Source organism: Myxine glutinosa, chromosome 7, assembly GCF_964187855.1.
Source record: "Myxine glutinosa chromosome 7, kmMyxGlut1.1, whole genome shotgun sequence".
Classification (NCBI taxonomy): Eukaryota; Metazoa; Chordata; class Myxini; order Myxiniformes; family Myxinidae; genus Myxine; species Myxine glutinosa.
The window spans coordinates 105,265,291-105,278,538 of record NC_136267.1 but is presented as its reverse complement, the minus strand read 5'-3'; the positions used below and the strand labels follow the sequence as shown (position 1 = coordinate 105,278,538).

The 13,248-nt window shown below is 44.0% G+C and overlaps 1 protein-coding gene across 6 annotated transcripts in view; it reads left to right on the top strand.

Moving 5' to 3' along the window:
- Nucleotides 1-13,248, top strand: part of ABCB8 (ATP binding cassette subfamily B member 8) — an 88,861-nt gene that overhangs the window by 64,252 nt on the left and 11,361 nt on the right. For all 6 annotated transcript variants that reach the window (XM_068123108.2, XM_068123110.2, XM_078782083.1 and 3 more), the window contains 4 exons: nt 549-685; nt 1,464-1,558; nt 3,780-3,913; nt 9,504-9,651. In XM_068123108.2, coding sequence (XP_067979209.2) covers nt 549-685; nt 1,464-1,558; nt 3,780-3,913; nt 9,504-9,651 — 514 coding nt within the window. The remainder of the gene's footprint in view (nt 1-548; nt 686-1,463; nt 1,559-3,779; nt 3,914-9,503; nt 9,652-13,248) is intronic.

The following is a 13,248-nucleotide window of genomic DNA, read 5'->3' as shown; positions in this document are numbered from 1 at the left end:
AACCCCGAAGGTCTTAAATGGTTTATTTCCCCTTGGGTGAAGATGAGGGCTAAAGCAGCAGTATGCACTATGGGTACTGCATATTTTATATACTAGCAACGGTACCCGCCCTACAGGCCCTACGGGCGGGGCTTCAATTTGGAGGCCCAAATGAAAAGGCAAAATATCAGAAATTGAAGGCTTTTTTATTTTAAACGATTTATTTGAACATTCGTTAAATCATACCACACGCAAATCATCAAAATCTAAACAGTATTTGTAGAATTTCAATAAAAGACGCATCACTGTTCATATCGGTAAATATTATTCCATCGAGTTTGGAAAAACTGGAAAATTGGAAAAAATTTGGAAAAACAATATAGCCTATTTTACTCCAGGGGTTCCCAGGATTACCCACCCAAAATTTCGTTGCAATCTGTTCAGCCGTTTTTTGCGGTACCTGAGAACGGACAGATGGAAAGACGGAAAGACATTTGGTGAATTATAGTAAGATGATGGTGATACAAAATAACATATTTAGAAATTACACATTCAAGCTTTGCCTGCAGGTGGTACGAGGATTGAGTGCAGGCAGCCGTGTGTTTGAGTTCATGGATTTAACACCAAGCATCCCTGTACAAGGTGGACTCACAATCCCATTTCACTCTCTCTTGGGACATGTCCAGTTTCACAACGTCTCTTTTAGGTGAGCATCTTTCTGCAATGATGAACATTCTTGATTTTGTTGACTTAGCAGTATCATCCGTAGTAATTTTCAGTTTCAAATGTGGCAGGGAAGGTTTTTCTGAGCTTGTCAATAAGATTGAGTTTTTTGAAGATGTACCATGCTTAGATGCATGTCAACTAGTTAACGTGCCAGTTAACTTCTGGCACGTTCTCCCCCGAAACATCAATTGTCTTATGATTTAGAGTAAGATAGTACGAGCCAAACCAGCACACATTCTCACACGAAAACCTCAATTTTTTTTTTTTAAGCCAGTTTATTGATTGTGCAGATGGAACATAGTAATACATCACAGCTAACAAAGTCGGAAAGTCCAGAGTGAAAGCCCAACTAGAATTTACATCTAGTAGTTTAATGAAGCTTCGGCTTACTTCGGTTTAATTCGGCTTACTGCCGATAAGGCCACTTAGCAGCGTTGGTTGAACTCATCCTTCTTGTCCTTTAGAAACCGCATCACATCGATGGTTAGCCAAGAATGTGAGCGATTGCAACTGGAAGTACAGTCAGCCAAAGATGTGCTCTGCAGTTTAAATATGCAGACAGTTTCTCATATTATATAAATTAGCTTCTCAGAGGAGAGATACTAATATGGAGATTTAAAAGGAAAAGGAGATACCTTGCTCAAATATGGAGATTATATATGCTCAGATAGGAACAGGAAACAGTAACTTGAGGCTGTTTGTATATACAATCGAAGTTATCTTTTTCATAAACCTCTCCTCCTTTCATTTTTTTTCAGTTATCCCACAAGGCCTACAGATGTTGTGCTTCAAGACTTGAACTTGACATTACCACCTTGCAAAGTTGTTGCACTTGTTGGTCTGTCAGGCGGAGGTGAACTTGCTAACTAAATAAGTCATTCTCAAATAAATTGTCACCACTAGCCATCAATTCAAATATGCAATAATTTTGAATGTGCCTTTTGTTCAATTGAAGTTATCACCTTGATTGGAAAGTGTACACAAGGATCTTTGTTGCAGAATGATGCCATTTGGTCCATGAAGCCGACACTACATTAACACCACTAGGATTCAATCCCACAGATTATCAACGAAAATTCACTTAAATGGTGGAAGGAGGGAGAGGTAGTAGAGTGGGTATGAGAACAGTGGTGCAGACAGACATAAACAACTTTTTTTTAGTTGCAGTCTATGAAAGACACAGAACCGCCGTCTGCAAACAATCATTGGCAGATGTTACACTGTTAACCGCAGTGTCAGTGAGTCAACCTTATTCCTCGTCCAGTCACTGTTCATTCTCCTGTAAATACTCTTCTGCACTTATTTTGTCGAAAATCTTCCTTATCCTAAGCATCTCAATCACATTTTCTCATAACCACCTCATTTCCAATGTAAAATCCTGATTCCAGCCGTTCCTCGTAGCTTAGTCCAGCTTGCCTCAGAATCAATGTCGTCACTCTATGCTGAACTCCCTCAATGGCAGCTATATCCTTCCTCAGATGTGGTGACCAAAACTGGACACAATATTCCAGATGAGGCCTCACTATATTCCTGTACAGTATGAACCAAGGTACTGCGAGTAATGTATGAACTAAGGTAACCAAATCCACGAAATTCCTGTACAGTATGAACACTACCTCCATTTCTTTATTTATTATTTCTTCCTCTGTGAAATTAACCGAAAACCCTGTTGACTTTACCTATATCTACCTGGCACTGTGCTGTCTGTTGATTACCATATCTATTACCACCCCCAGATCCCTCTACTGCGTCAAATTCTCCATAACCATCCCCTTGCATTATGTAGTCTCTATTTTCATTGTTCTTACCTATCCCCGGCTGACCAGCACCTTACATTTCCTTATGTCAAACTGCATCTCCCAATCTCTTGCTCATTCTATGAAACTATCTAAACTTTCCTGAATCTGATCATAGCCCTCTGTTATTTACTTTACCTCCAAGCTTTGTGTGATCTGCAAATGAGGAAATGACAGTTAATCAAGATAAAGACCAATTGCTGCACTGTAGTCACAGGAAGGAAGTCGGACATTCTCTCTCTCTCACTCTCTCACTCTCTCACTCTCTCACTCTCTCACAAAACCTATTATATTTGAAGTTGTAACCCTAACTTATAAGCAATTGACTGATGTTCCAACGAAGCACCATTTTTCATCAATGTTTCCATCCTTTCAGCCCAGAACCTCTCCAAACGGTGGGTCCACAACCCTGGCTGCAGGTCCACATCAGTAGATTACTCAACACCGATGGACCCATAACCTCAAAGTTATAACAAAGTCAAAACAGTCATAACAGAACTTATGCTAACTGAAAATTTGAATTTGAGAGAATTGACTTGATCTTCTCGTAACTTGCAACGACGAAGGACATATGAACAAAATTCAGGACAAAATTAAAAACACATGTATACCTGCAAAAATGATGCCGATGGATTCAAGATATGGAGATGAAGCCATTGTGGAAGATTGTGATGGCTAAACATCTCCAAAGTGTGCAGCTACAATTGATCCCTGTACCAGGGCTATTACAGAACATTTGCTTCCTGTCCATTGACCCACATTCACCAACAAGCTTTCTGAACTTGATTCTTTTAGACTGCAGCTGCTTAAACCCATCTGGATCAATAGACAGGAAGTTTATATTTGGTAGAGTAGCGGTATTGTTTTATATGACCACAAGTGTTTTTGGAAGGTGGTTTCACATGATTTCGTGTTCCACCTATGTTCAATGCTATCTTCAAAACGTACCGTTTTAAAGTGTGCAAGGCTCATGGAGGAGCTTTTACATCTATTGCAAACAGGATGTCGACATTACGAGACACCACTGAACATGAGTGAATTAGAATGATCTCTCGTTCCTAAATTATAGAAATATAAACAAAATGTATATGGAATTCAAACCTGTAACCACAAAACAAAATGCTCAGATTGCAACAGGAAACAGGCCTAACCACAGGGTCACGCACACAAGTGTCGTTATACATCGAAAAATATATCATTAAGTGTAAGGACGAAAAAAGTAAAACAGTTAATTTATTTTGCCATTGTTTTTATATGATGTTCATTCTCCTTTCTTAGGGAAATCTACTGTGGCTGCACTTCTTGAAAGATTTTACAACCCAACACAAGGAGTCATTACACTGGATGGCAAAGACCTTCAAACTCTTGATCCTGCATGGCTGCGAAGGAGTGTAATCGGTCTTATAGACCAGGTTTGCATTCAATCTTGGCAGATTTTAGACGAGTTTAAACTGGGAAGGCGGTGCTAGTATTTTTTTTTTTTTTTTTTTTTTTTTTTTTTGTATACAAGATCGAGGCTCGTGAAAGAGCGAACATTAATCACACAGAAAGACAAACCGACACATAAAACATATAACATAGGGAGCGGTAGACAAGATGGGGAGAGAGGGGGAAGGACACAAACACAACATTTGAGAGCAGGGACCGAGAGACATGGAGACATCGAGAGATCTGAGAGAGGGCGAGGGCTTTGGGGGGGGGGGGGGCGTGGGAAGGGGGCAGTGGGAGAGGTATAAAACATATGGACACTGCCAGGACTTCCAGGAAAGAAGTTGGAATTTCAAACAAGGTGGACCTGGGGTGAATTAGCGGGGGTAGAAAAGATCAAGGTTTTGGATGGGGGAAGATAAGAGATGGTGGTGAACAGCTGTTTTAAAGACCTGGAGGGAGGAGTGGGATTGAAGGGAGTGAGGGAGTTTGTTCCAGAGGCGGGAGAAAAGAGGAATGAAAGAGTGAAGGTGAGCGGAGAGCCGAGATTTCGGCAGTTTAACCATCAGAGGGTTGCTGGCAGATCTTGTGCGACCTGTAGGAATATTTGGGGGACAGAGCACAGAGAGAGCTGGGGGTGCAAGGCCGGAGAGGAGTCGGTAGAAGACAGAAAGACCACCTACCTGCCTGCGGTGAGTGAGTGAAAGGCCCTCAGAGATAGCTTCATCGCGGGAGATTCCAATAATTCTGAAAGCTTTGGTTTCAACAGCGTGAAGCCGAGCTAGGTGTGAGGCAGGAGCACCGGCCCATAGGGGAGAACAGTATTCCATTGAGCTGCGGATGAAAGCCTTGTATGTGGTGAGGAGCTCAGGTGTGCCGAGGAAGGACTTCGCACGACAGAGGATGCCCAGTCGGCGACTGGCTTTGGAGGCCAGCTTGGAAATGTGGTTTTCCCAAGAAAGATCATGGCAGATAGTGAGACCCAAAATCTTGAGCGACAGAACTTCTTGGAGAGGATTGTTGAGAAAATTACATCCATCCTACTCTAAAATAAATAAATACAAAAATAAATGGTTGTTGAGTTCTATCCTTGATCTTTATCGCATAGCAACCATCCTACTCTAAAACCAGCTCACGCTGCCCAGATACCCATCAACACTCCAACTCCCTTTCTGTTTACATAGCTACACTACCTGCCTGCTTTTTTTCAAAATGTCACAAATTTTTGCTAAACTCTCCTAATCTCATTTAAAAAAATTAATGTCATCACAAATTAAATCTGACATTTGCTCTGTTCTTGGTAGAGTTGTTTCACTTGAGTCTTAATGTCTGATTACACCGAGAAACACTTATTCGATGGGATCCACTGTAACATTAAAAGCAGCAATAATTTTATCAGCAGAGAGGGATACTGTCATGAACAACAGCTGCTACAGTCCCCATTACACAGAACGATGTGGGCTGCTCGAAATTCCCTGTACATTCAACTTGAATCATCCAAAGCTAACATTGGATTAAGTATGATCACATGATCACCTTCTTCAATCACCCCTTGTCACTAACAAAACTTCCTGGGATGGAATTAACATCATGAGAGTGCCGTGTCATATATTGTCTCCTTACATTTAGTGTGTGTGTGTGTGTGTGTGTGTGTGTGTGTGTGTGTGTGTGTGTGTGTGTGTGTGTGTGTGTGTGTGTGTGTGTGTGTGTGTGTGTGTGTGTGTGTGTGTGTGTGTGTGTGTGTGTGTGTGTGTGTATATGTGTGTGTGTGTATATGCACAGAGTGGTCCAGAAACCCTGGGCACATTTTGAAGAACGATACCTGCAACAAACAACTAAGTTTATTATTGTTCTTTGGTGCAAAACAAAACATGATTACTTGTTAAACGGTCTAATCAGTCTAATATAAATGAAACAGATAAGTTCAAACTGCACTCTGACACACAGTTCTGCATGTTTCAGTCGTTAAAGCAGCAGTCTCATTACGGATGAATTGTTTCAAGTCTCTAAGGGTCGTAGGATTCCTCGCATACATTTTGTGTTTGAGGAAACCCCAAAGGAAGAAATCACAAGATATTCAACCGGACCACGCGGTTGGCCATTGGCCGCGGTTGGCCGCGGCGGCCATTCAACCGGACCACGATGGCCAATCCATTTGTCTGTAAAGTTCAAAACAAGGGCCTGGCATACACTGGCCGCATAATGAGCAGGCGCACCATCATGCATGAACCACATTTGGCCATCATTGAGTGGAAATACATGCTGCTCCAACATTAGAAGGTAATTTGCAGCATTCAACAAAAGAAGGTAGTTTGCAGAACAGTGCCTGCCAGAGCTGGTCTTCAATACAGATGAGACCGGTCTCGTCTGGAAAACAAATTCCTACGGCAACTTTCATCGCGAAGCGCGAGGGGACAGCAACGGGATTCAAAGTTTATGTTGTTAAAGGAGACAAATTGTTAAAGATTGTTAAAGCAGACATCTCTCTGGCCATTCTCAGAGTGCCTCCTCAGCACTGACGAGTCTGGCATTTCATTCAGGCTGACTGGCACGGTCCAAAAGTTTTAGACCGTGCCAATTTCAAGCAGCTATCAATCATCTGGACTGGTCTCCCATCTCTACTACTTCTGACATCAACTCTTCCTGGGAATTCTTCCAAAGTAAACTGCTCTCTATCATGCACTGATTTATCCCATCTCGTCTTCAGTTATCGTACCCTTCCTCCTGTCCATGATAAACTGAAGCTTGTGGTGAGGCGGTTGCCATGAAACAACTTTCCTTCACCTCATGGAACACTAATCCAACTGAAGGCAATCTCAGTTCCTTTCACAAAGCTCGGAACAAGTGTGTGTCTACCCCCAGGAGAGCCAGGAAACAATATCTCTCTGCTCTCAAGACTGAATTATCAAACCTGTCTCCCTCCTCCAAATCCTGGTGGCATCTGGTCAAATCTGTTTCTGGTGTTTGTTCCTCCCCCATCCCCTCTCTTACCTCAAACGGCTACACAGCTGACGCTGCATGTGACAAAGCCAAATGCCTCAACTCTGTGTTTGCCTCAAAATCTTGTGTCCCAAACCCATCTCTCTCTGTACCCACCTTACCCAGTCGATCCCAGCTGCTCCTGGACTCTGTGTCCATCTCTCCTGACAAGGTAAAGTTTCTGTCAAACCTCGACTCTGATTCTGCACCTGGACCAGACGGGTTGAGATGAGGAACAGGTTGAGATGGTTTGGTCATGTGTTGAGGAAGGATGAAAGTGACTGGTTGAGAAGAGTGATGGAAGTGAATGTAGAAGGAAGTAGAGGACGGGGAAGACCGAAAAAGACTTGGCTAAAGATGGTGGAAGAAGAAATGCGGGCAAGGGGGTTAACAAGGAGAGATGCAGAAAATAGGGCAAAATGGAGAAGATTGTCATGGGGACCGCAAGGCTAACCCCCGCTCTAGTAGGGAAAATGGCCTTTAAAATGCATGTTGTTGTTGTTGTTGTAGACCAGACGGCATCAGCCCACGGGTCCGAAAATCCTGCTCTGCCGCTCTTTCACTCCCTCTCTCTGTTCTTTTCACCCTCTCTTTTTCTCAAGGTCATCTGCCATCTGCTTGGAAATCGGCCAACATTACCGCTTTAGACAAAAAAGATGCTAAAACAGATCCTTGCAACTACAGACCAATCAGCCTGCTCCCAATCATCAGCAAAGTCATGGAATCCATCATTGCTTTGGTTATCAAATCTTTCCTCTTCTCCAATGGCTTGATCTCTGATCATCAATTTGTTTTCAGACCAGGTCTCTCTACTCTGGACATGCTGCTTCTGCTGTCAACAATGGATGGAGGTCCTCAATGCCAAACAAAAAAAATCAGAGCTGTCTCACTTGACGATCTTTCCTGGGTAAACCACATTTCCAAGCTGGCCTCCAAAGCCAGTCGCCACCTGGGCATCGTCCGTCGTGCGAAGTACTTCCTTAGCACACCTCAGCTCCTCACCACATGCAAGGCTTTCTTCCGCAGCTCAATGGAATACTGTTCTCCTCTCTGCGCTGGGTGCTCCTGCCTCACACCGAGCTCGGCTTCACGCTGTAGGAACCAAAGCTTTCAGAATCATTGGAATCTCTCGCGATGAAGCTAACTCCGAAGGCCTTTCACTCACTCACCGCAGGCAGGTTGGTGGTCTCTCTGTCTTCTACCGACTCCTCTCCAGCCTAGCTCCCCCAGCTCTGTCTGTGCTCTGTCCCCCAAATATTCCTACGGGTCGCACAAGATCTGCCAGCAAGCCTCTTCTGGTGAAACTGCCAAAATCAAGACTCTCTGCTCACCTTCACTCTTTCATTTCTCTTTCCTCCTGCCTCTGGAACAAATGCCCCACTCTCTTCAATCACACTCCTCCCTTCAGATCTTTAAAACAGCTGTTCACCACCATCTCTTATCTTCCCCCATCCTAAACCTTGATCTTTTCTACCCCTGTCAATTCACCCCGGAGCCACTTTTTTGAAATACCGACTTCTTTCCTGGAAGTCCTAGCAGTGTCCACGTGTTTTATACCTCTCCTTCCCCTGCCACCCAAGCACTCTCCCTCCCACAGATCTCCCGATGTCCCTGTTCTCTACTGTTGTACTTGTGTGCCTCCCTCTCTCCTCCCATCTTGTCTCTCGCTCCCTTTATTATATGTTTTATGTGTCAGTTTTTTTTTTGTGATTAACGTTGGCTCTTACACGATCCTCGATCTTTTACACACACAAAAAAAATGTGCCAAGGACCAGTTATCTCTTTTGTCAATGGAGAATGGACCATTTTTAGGCTTTTGTATCACTCGGCCAGCATGCAAACCACAATCTCCTAGACTCGGAGCCAATGCTCTATCCATGAAACCATCAGGTGTGATATCGTAGAAACAAGGACGAAGTCAGAAACTCATAGAGCAGAAAACGTAAAAGTACAACTAACTCGAATTTTTGCAAAAAAATAGAAAAAAAGGACAGGCTTAGAGACCTGCTTCTTGTTGTTGTTCTTCGTCTTCTCCTTATCCTCCTTGTTCTTATCTTCCTTATTATCCACCTCTTTGCTTTAAATGGTTTATGCATGAAGATATCAAGATATGTACATCAGTCCACTTTCAACTGAATTCCAAGGAAGCACAAAATCTACCAACACATTAAATAATATCTTCATTACTTCAATACAACAGTGTGTATGGTCGAATAAATCCAATGAGAATTGTATGTGGTCAACACCTCACCTCAGGGACAAACTGGTGTAGAACATAGTGCAGCATAGAACATAGTGGTACTCTTATCACAGAACATATTGCAGCAAAAATGTTGAAATTTAAAGAAGTACAAAGGACAAAATAGTATTGTAGAGAACAGACATCAAGTACATGATTTGGTGGGGTAGGAAAGGGGGGAAAGGGGGGGATAAACAATGCATAAAAGTTAAATTTTAAAACGCTTCCATATATGTTTTTGAAAGGATTGTATGCTTCTGGCATTGTCAATTTTACCACAAACTCTGTGATGGAACATTAATGTGATAAAATTGCTTCCAAACATTGAGAAAGTACTCCATTATTTGTTCCTGCAGGAACCGATGCTATTTGCAACTACAATTATTGAGAACATCCGTTTTGGCAAGCCAGGTGCCACTGATGAGGAGGTCTTTGCAGTGGCTAAAGTGGCGAATGCTGATGACTTTATCCGTGGCTTTCCGGATGGTTATCAAACGATTGTTGGTGAGTTTATTTTTGTCTTTCTCTTGTGTTTTTGAGTACGGTATATTTAATGTAAAGATAGATTATGGTGGAATAGTTACAACTAAGGGACCAGCGAGTACGAGGAGTGTGCAGAAAGTTTATCGTCTCTTCTATTGAATTACATGTTAGGACTCGACCAATTTCACAGATCAAAGGACTCGTTATTTCATGTGTCAGTTTGTAAACAGTCATTTATTTATGTTTGCTGGACTTGCGTACTAAAGTGTGAAGGTGAATGTGAAAAATAGAGAAGACTGAAATCAGAGCAGTGATTAAGTACCAAGAGATCATTTATTCAAAGAAAATGCATCCAGTAGGTGTTGTCAACAAAAATGGTTGAGGCTCTTTAATCATCTGTTGTAAAAAAAAAAAAAAAAAATTGGAACGGATGTGTGGTTCGGGGTTTACTATTAAGGGACTTCTCGGGCTCCAGGACTACCGGTCCTGAGGCCACCAGTCGCAGATAACTCGTGGTCGGGCGGCATTTGTGGTTGCTAATCAACCACAAATGCCAAGCAGATGACCAAATCTCCCAGGGTCCTCTGTCTGACACCGTTTACATGGGGTGGGAGGGGAGGGATGGCCAACCTAACCGGGGATCATGCCCTCACTACGTACTGATCTTATTTAATCAGGTGCAGCCAAGCTAACTGCCCAGTTTGTAGCGGCTCATGTATGGAGCCAATCAATTGGGGAAGAACGTTCCGGCTAACTATAGTGTGGACCATGCTTGACCAATGGAGGAATAGACATCTGAGGAGTGGTGGAATTCAGTGGGGGTCAATGGTGATGCCCCACCTTATCGAGGCATAGTTGCCTCCGCGTGATGTCACCCTCTCCGCAATCCTGTTCTTGAAATATCCACATTGATTTCTGGGACGTGCTACGGTCCTGAGCTCCTCACTTAACATTGGGAGAACTTGCATCGCTCCTCGTTCACCGCCATAATGTCCAACAAGGGCCCTGATGGCATGGTAGAAAATCGGAGGGTCATCGCCGATGGTAGGGAACCATGGGAAGGTCAGCGCAGGTTTGCAGCAGCGAGACTTGAGTTTGCAAGACTTACATATGCAAATGAGGCAATGGCAGTGAGTTTGCGCTAACCAGCAGTGAGTCTTGTTGGTCATGGTGCCGTGAGCACCGGTGAAATGGCGTCTTTGTGCAGTGCGAGATGTTGGTTGAAGCATTGCGGTAGTCAAGTGGTGGAGGTCTTGTTTGTAGTAGTGGAACTGCGGTTCAGGCTGCGTGGTTGAAGTTTAAGCATGACTGAATGGTGAGTAATGAAAGTGTGATGTTGGTCTCTGGGCTGATCCCTGATCCCACTCACTACAGAGTGTGACCAAGCCTCTCCTCTCCCCCTCCAGCTGCCACCTCGTAGGGTTTAGCGAGCACTGCCAGGTCAGAGTCCCATCGGGACCCGTAAACTAGCGTTGCCCATGCCCACTGTCTCACACTTAATTAGGTGTTAAGCACTCATTTTTTTGATTTCCAATTTGATTTGATTTGAAAAAAAAATTGAAATCAAATGGAAACATTGGTTTTCAAACTCAGAACCTCTCAAACTTTTCAAAAATGTAAATGGCTACAAATCTCCACAAAATCAGAATGAACTTTAAAATCTGGACAAATGGAACCTGACTGTTACCTTTTATAGTAATGATAAATACACTTGGTCCAATAATGTGATGGCGATGATAAAGACTACTTGATAGTGATAATGGGGGATATGAAGGGGTTATTGTGTTGACGGCCATTGTTAATTAGGTGAATAAATGTGGAAAACAGTTCCCTAACCCACGATTATTCGAGCGCATTGACCGCAATATGCCAACTTTGCCTCAATAAATTTGTTGCGATAGCACGGATCCACCCCTCGGTGTGGGAGGGGGTGGTGGGAGGTGGGAGGGGGTGGTCCCATCCCATTCCAGAGTTCCCCCTAACTACCATCACTTTTTGAGATATCCTGCCATATATTGTTTGGCCCGATGGTGAAGAATCACTTTAAAATTTGCAGTCCTGGTGATCAACCTTCCCTTTCCAGAGGGGGACAACAAGGTCCCTCTTTCAGTCAGTTGGGATGATGTCTGTGCTCCAAAACATAGCACAGAACTGTGTGCAACTACTCGAGTACAGCATTTCCACCAGCATTGAGCAGCTCTGCATGGATGCCACAAATCCCAGGAGCTTTGCCCCCTTTCAACCAGTTCACCGCAGCCTGTTTACACAAATTAAGGTGGTTCACAGTCTATTGTGGGGCAGCAATAGGGTTGGTAACATCCCTGACATCCAACCCAACAGCTTTTGGGTCAGCCTGGTACAGCCGCTCAAAGTAAACGGGCCAGCAGGACTTCACTTCAGACTTCTGTGTCAAGATCCCACCACCTTCTGCTTGAACTGGAGTGCACCAAGGGGCAGGCTTGAAGGAACACAATGCACGGATTCCTCTGCAAGCAGGATGAGAATCACTTGCCCACAGGTGATGCTCTACCCTTTCACAGATTCCTCGCACATAGGCCTCCTTGTCTGCCCTCAGCGAACATACAGTTTGACACCTCAGCTCCCTCAACAGCTCAGTTCTGCCATCAATCCTGGTCCTGTGACTCTGGTCCATGGTATCCAGTGTCACTTGAGAGACAGTTATTTTTCGTCTGATGCTGACTGTTCTAAGACAACCGCCAGCAACATCAACAATGGTAGTTTGGAGGCACTCCACAACTCTTCAATACCCCATAAAACAGGAAGAGTATCTCTCCTGGGGCACTGATCAACCACAGACTTGAGCGTGCCTTAGAGTGTCTCCTTCCCAGTGAGATCATTTGCCTCAGTTGGACCATGTACACCATACAGAGACCAGAGAAATGACACCCAAAGTGATGAATCCTCAGTCTCAATATGCTCGTTGACCGGTGCTACCTCAATTATCATGGGAGTCAGCTTCTTGGAAAAACCTACAACAGCTCCTTGGGCATGGTAACCATCAGAGCGACCGGACCAGTAGTAGGTGTAACCACCCGCCATGATCTCACCACTAACCAGTGTCCGAACCTCAGAGTGCTGCAATACTGATGTTCAAACGCTGGAGCTCAGATGATAGCAGAGACAGGTGATCATCCTCTGTTAGAGTGAGGACATTCCAGGCATCCACCCAAAGGGATTTCCTCAGGTTAACCCCAAGAAACCGCCGTCTGGTGGATGACACCTCAGCACCACCCAGACACACACTACCACAACCCAACCCCAGAAAGGTTACACCATGCTTTTCCTCCTATCGTCAAAGAATGGGGGTCCTGAAGGCTTTGCCCCAATCACGTAATCTGGTGAGCTGCCCTGCAAAGGGCAGCTGCACAGGAGGTACTTCCACGGAATGGATTTTTCATTTTACTTGCGTTCTTTGTGTATGTTATGGAATTAAGTGTTTATGGTGTCCGGAGTGCAAATCCAGCAACCAACCTCCTAGAAAGAGGTAACCCAACAGCAGGAGGATGTGGACAATGTGGAAGTGGCAAATGCTAAACCAATAACCAATAAATTCCACATTCCTGCACCACCTTCACTCAGACGTCAGGCATTGACAGC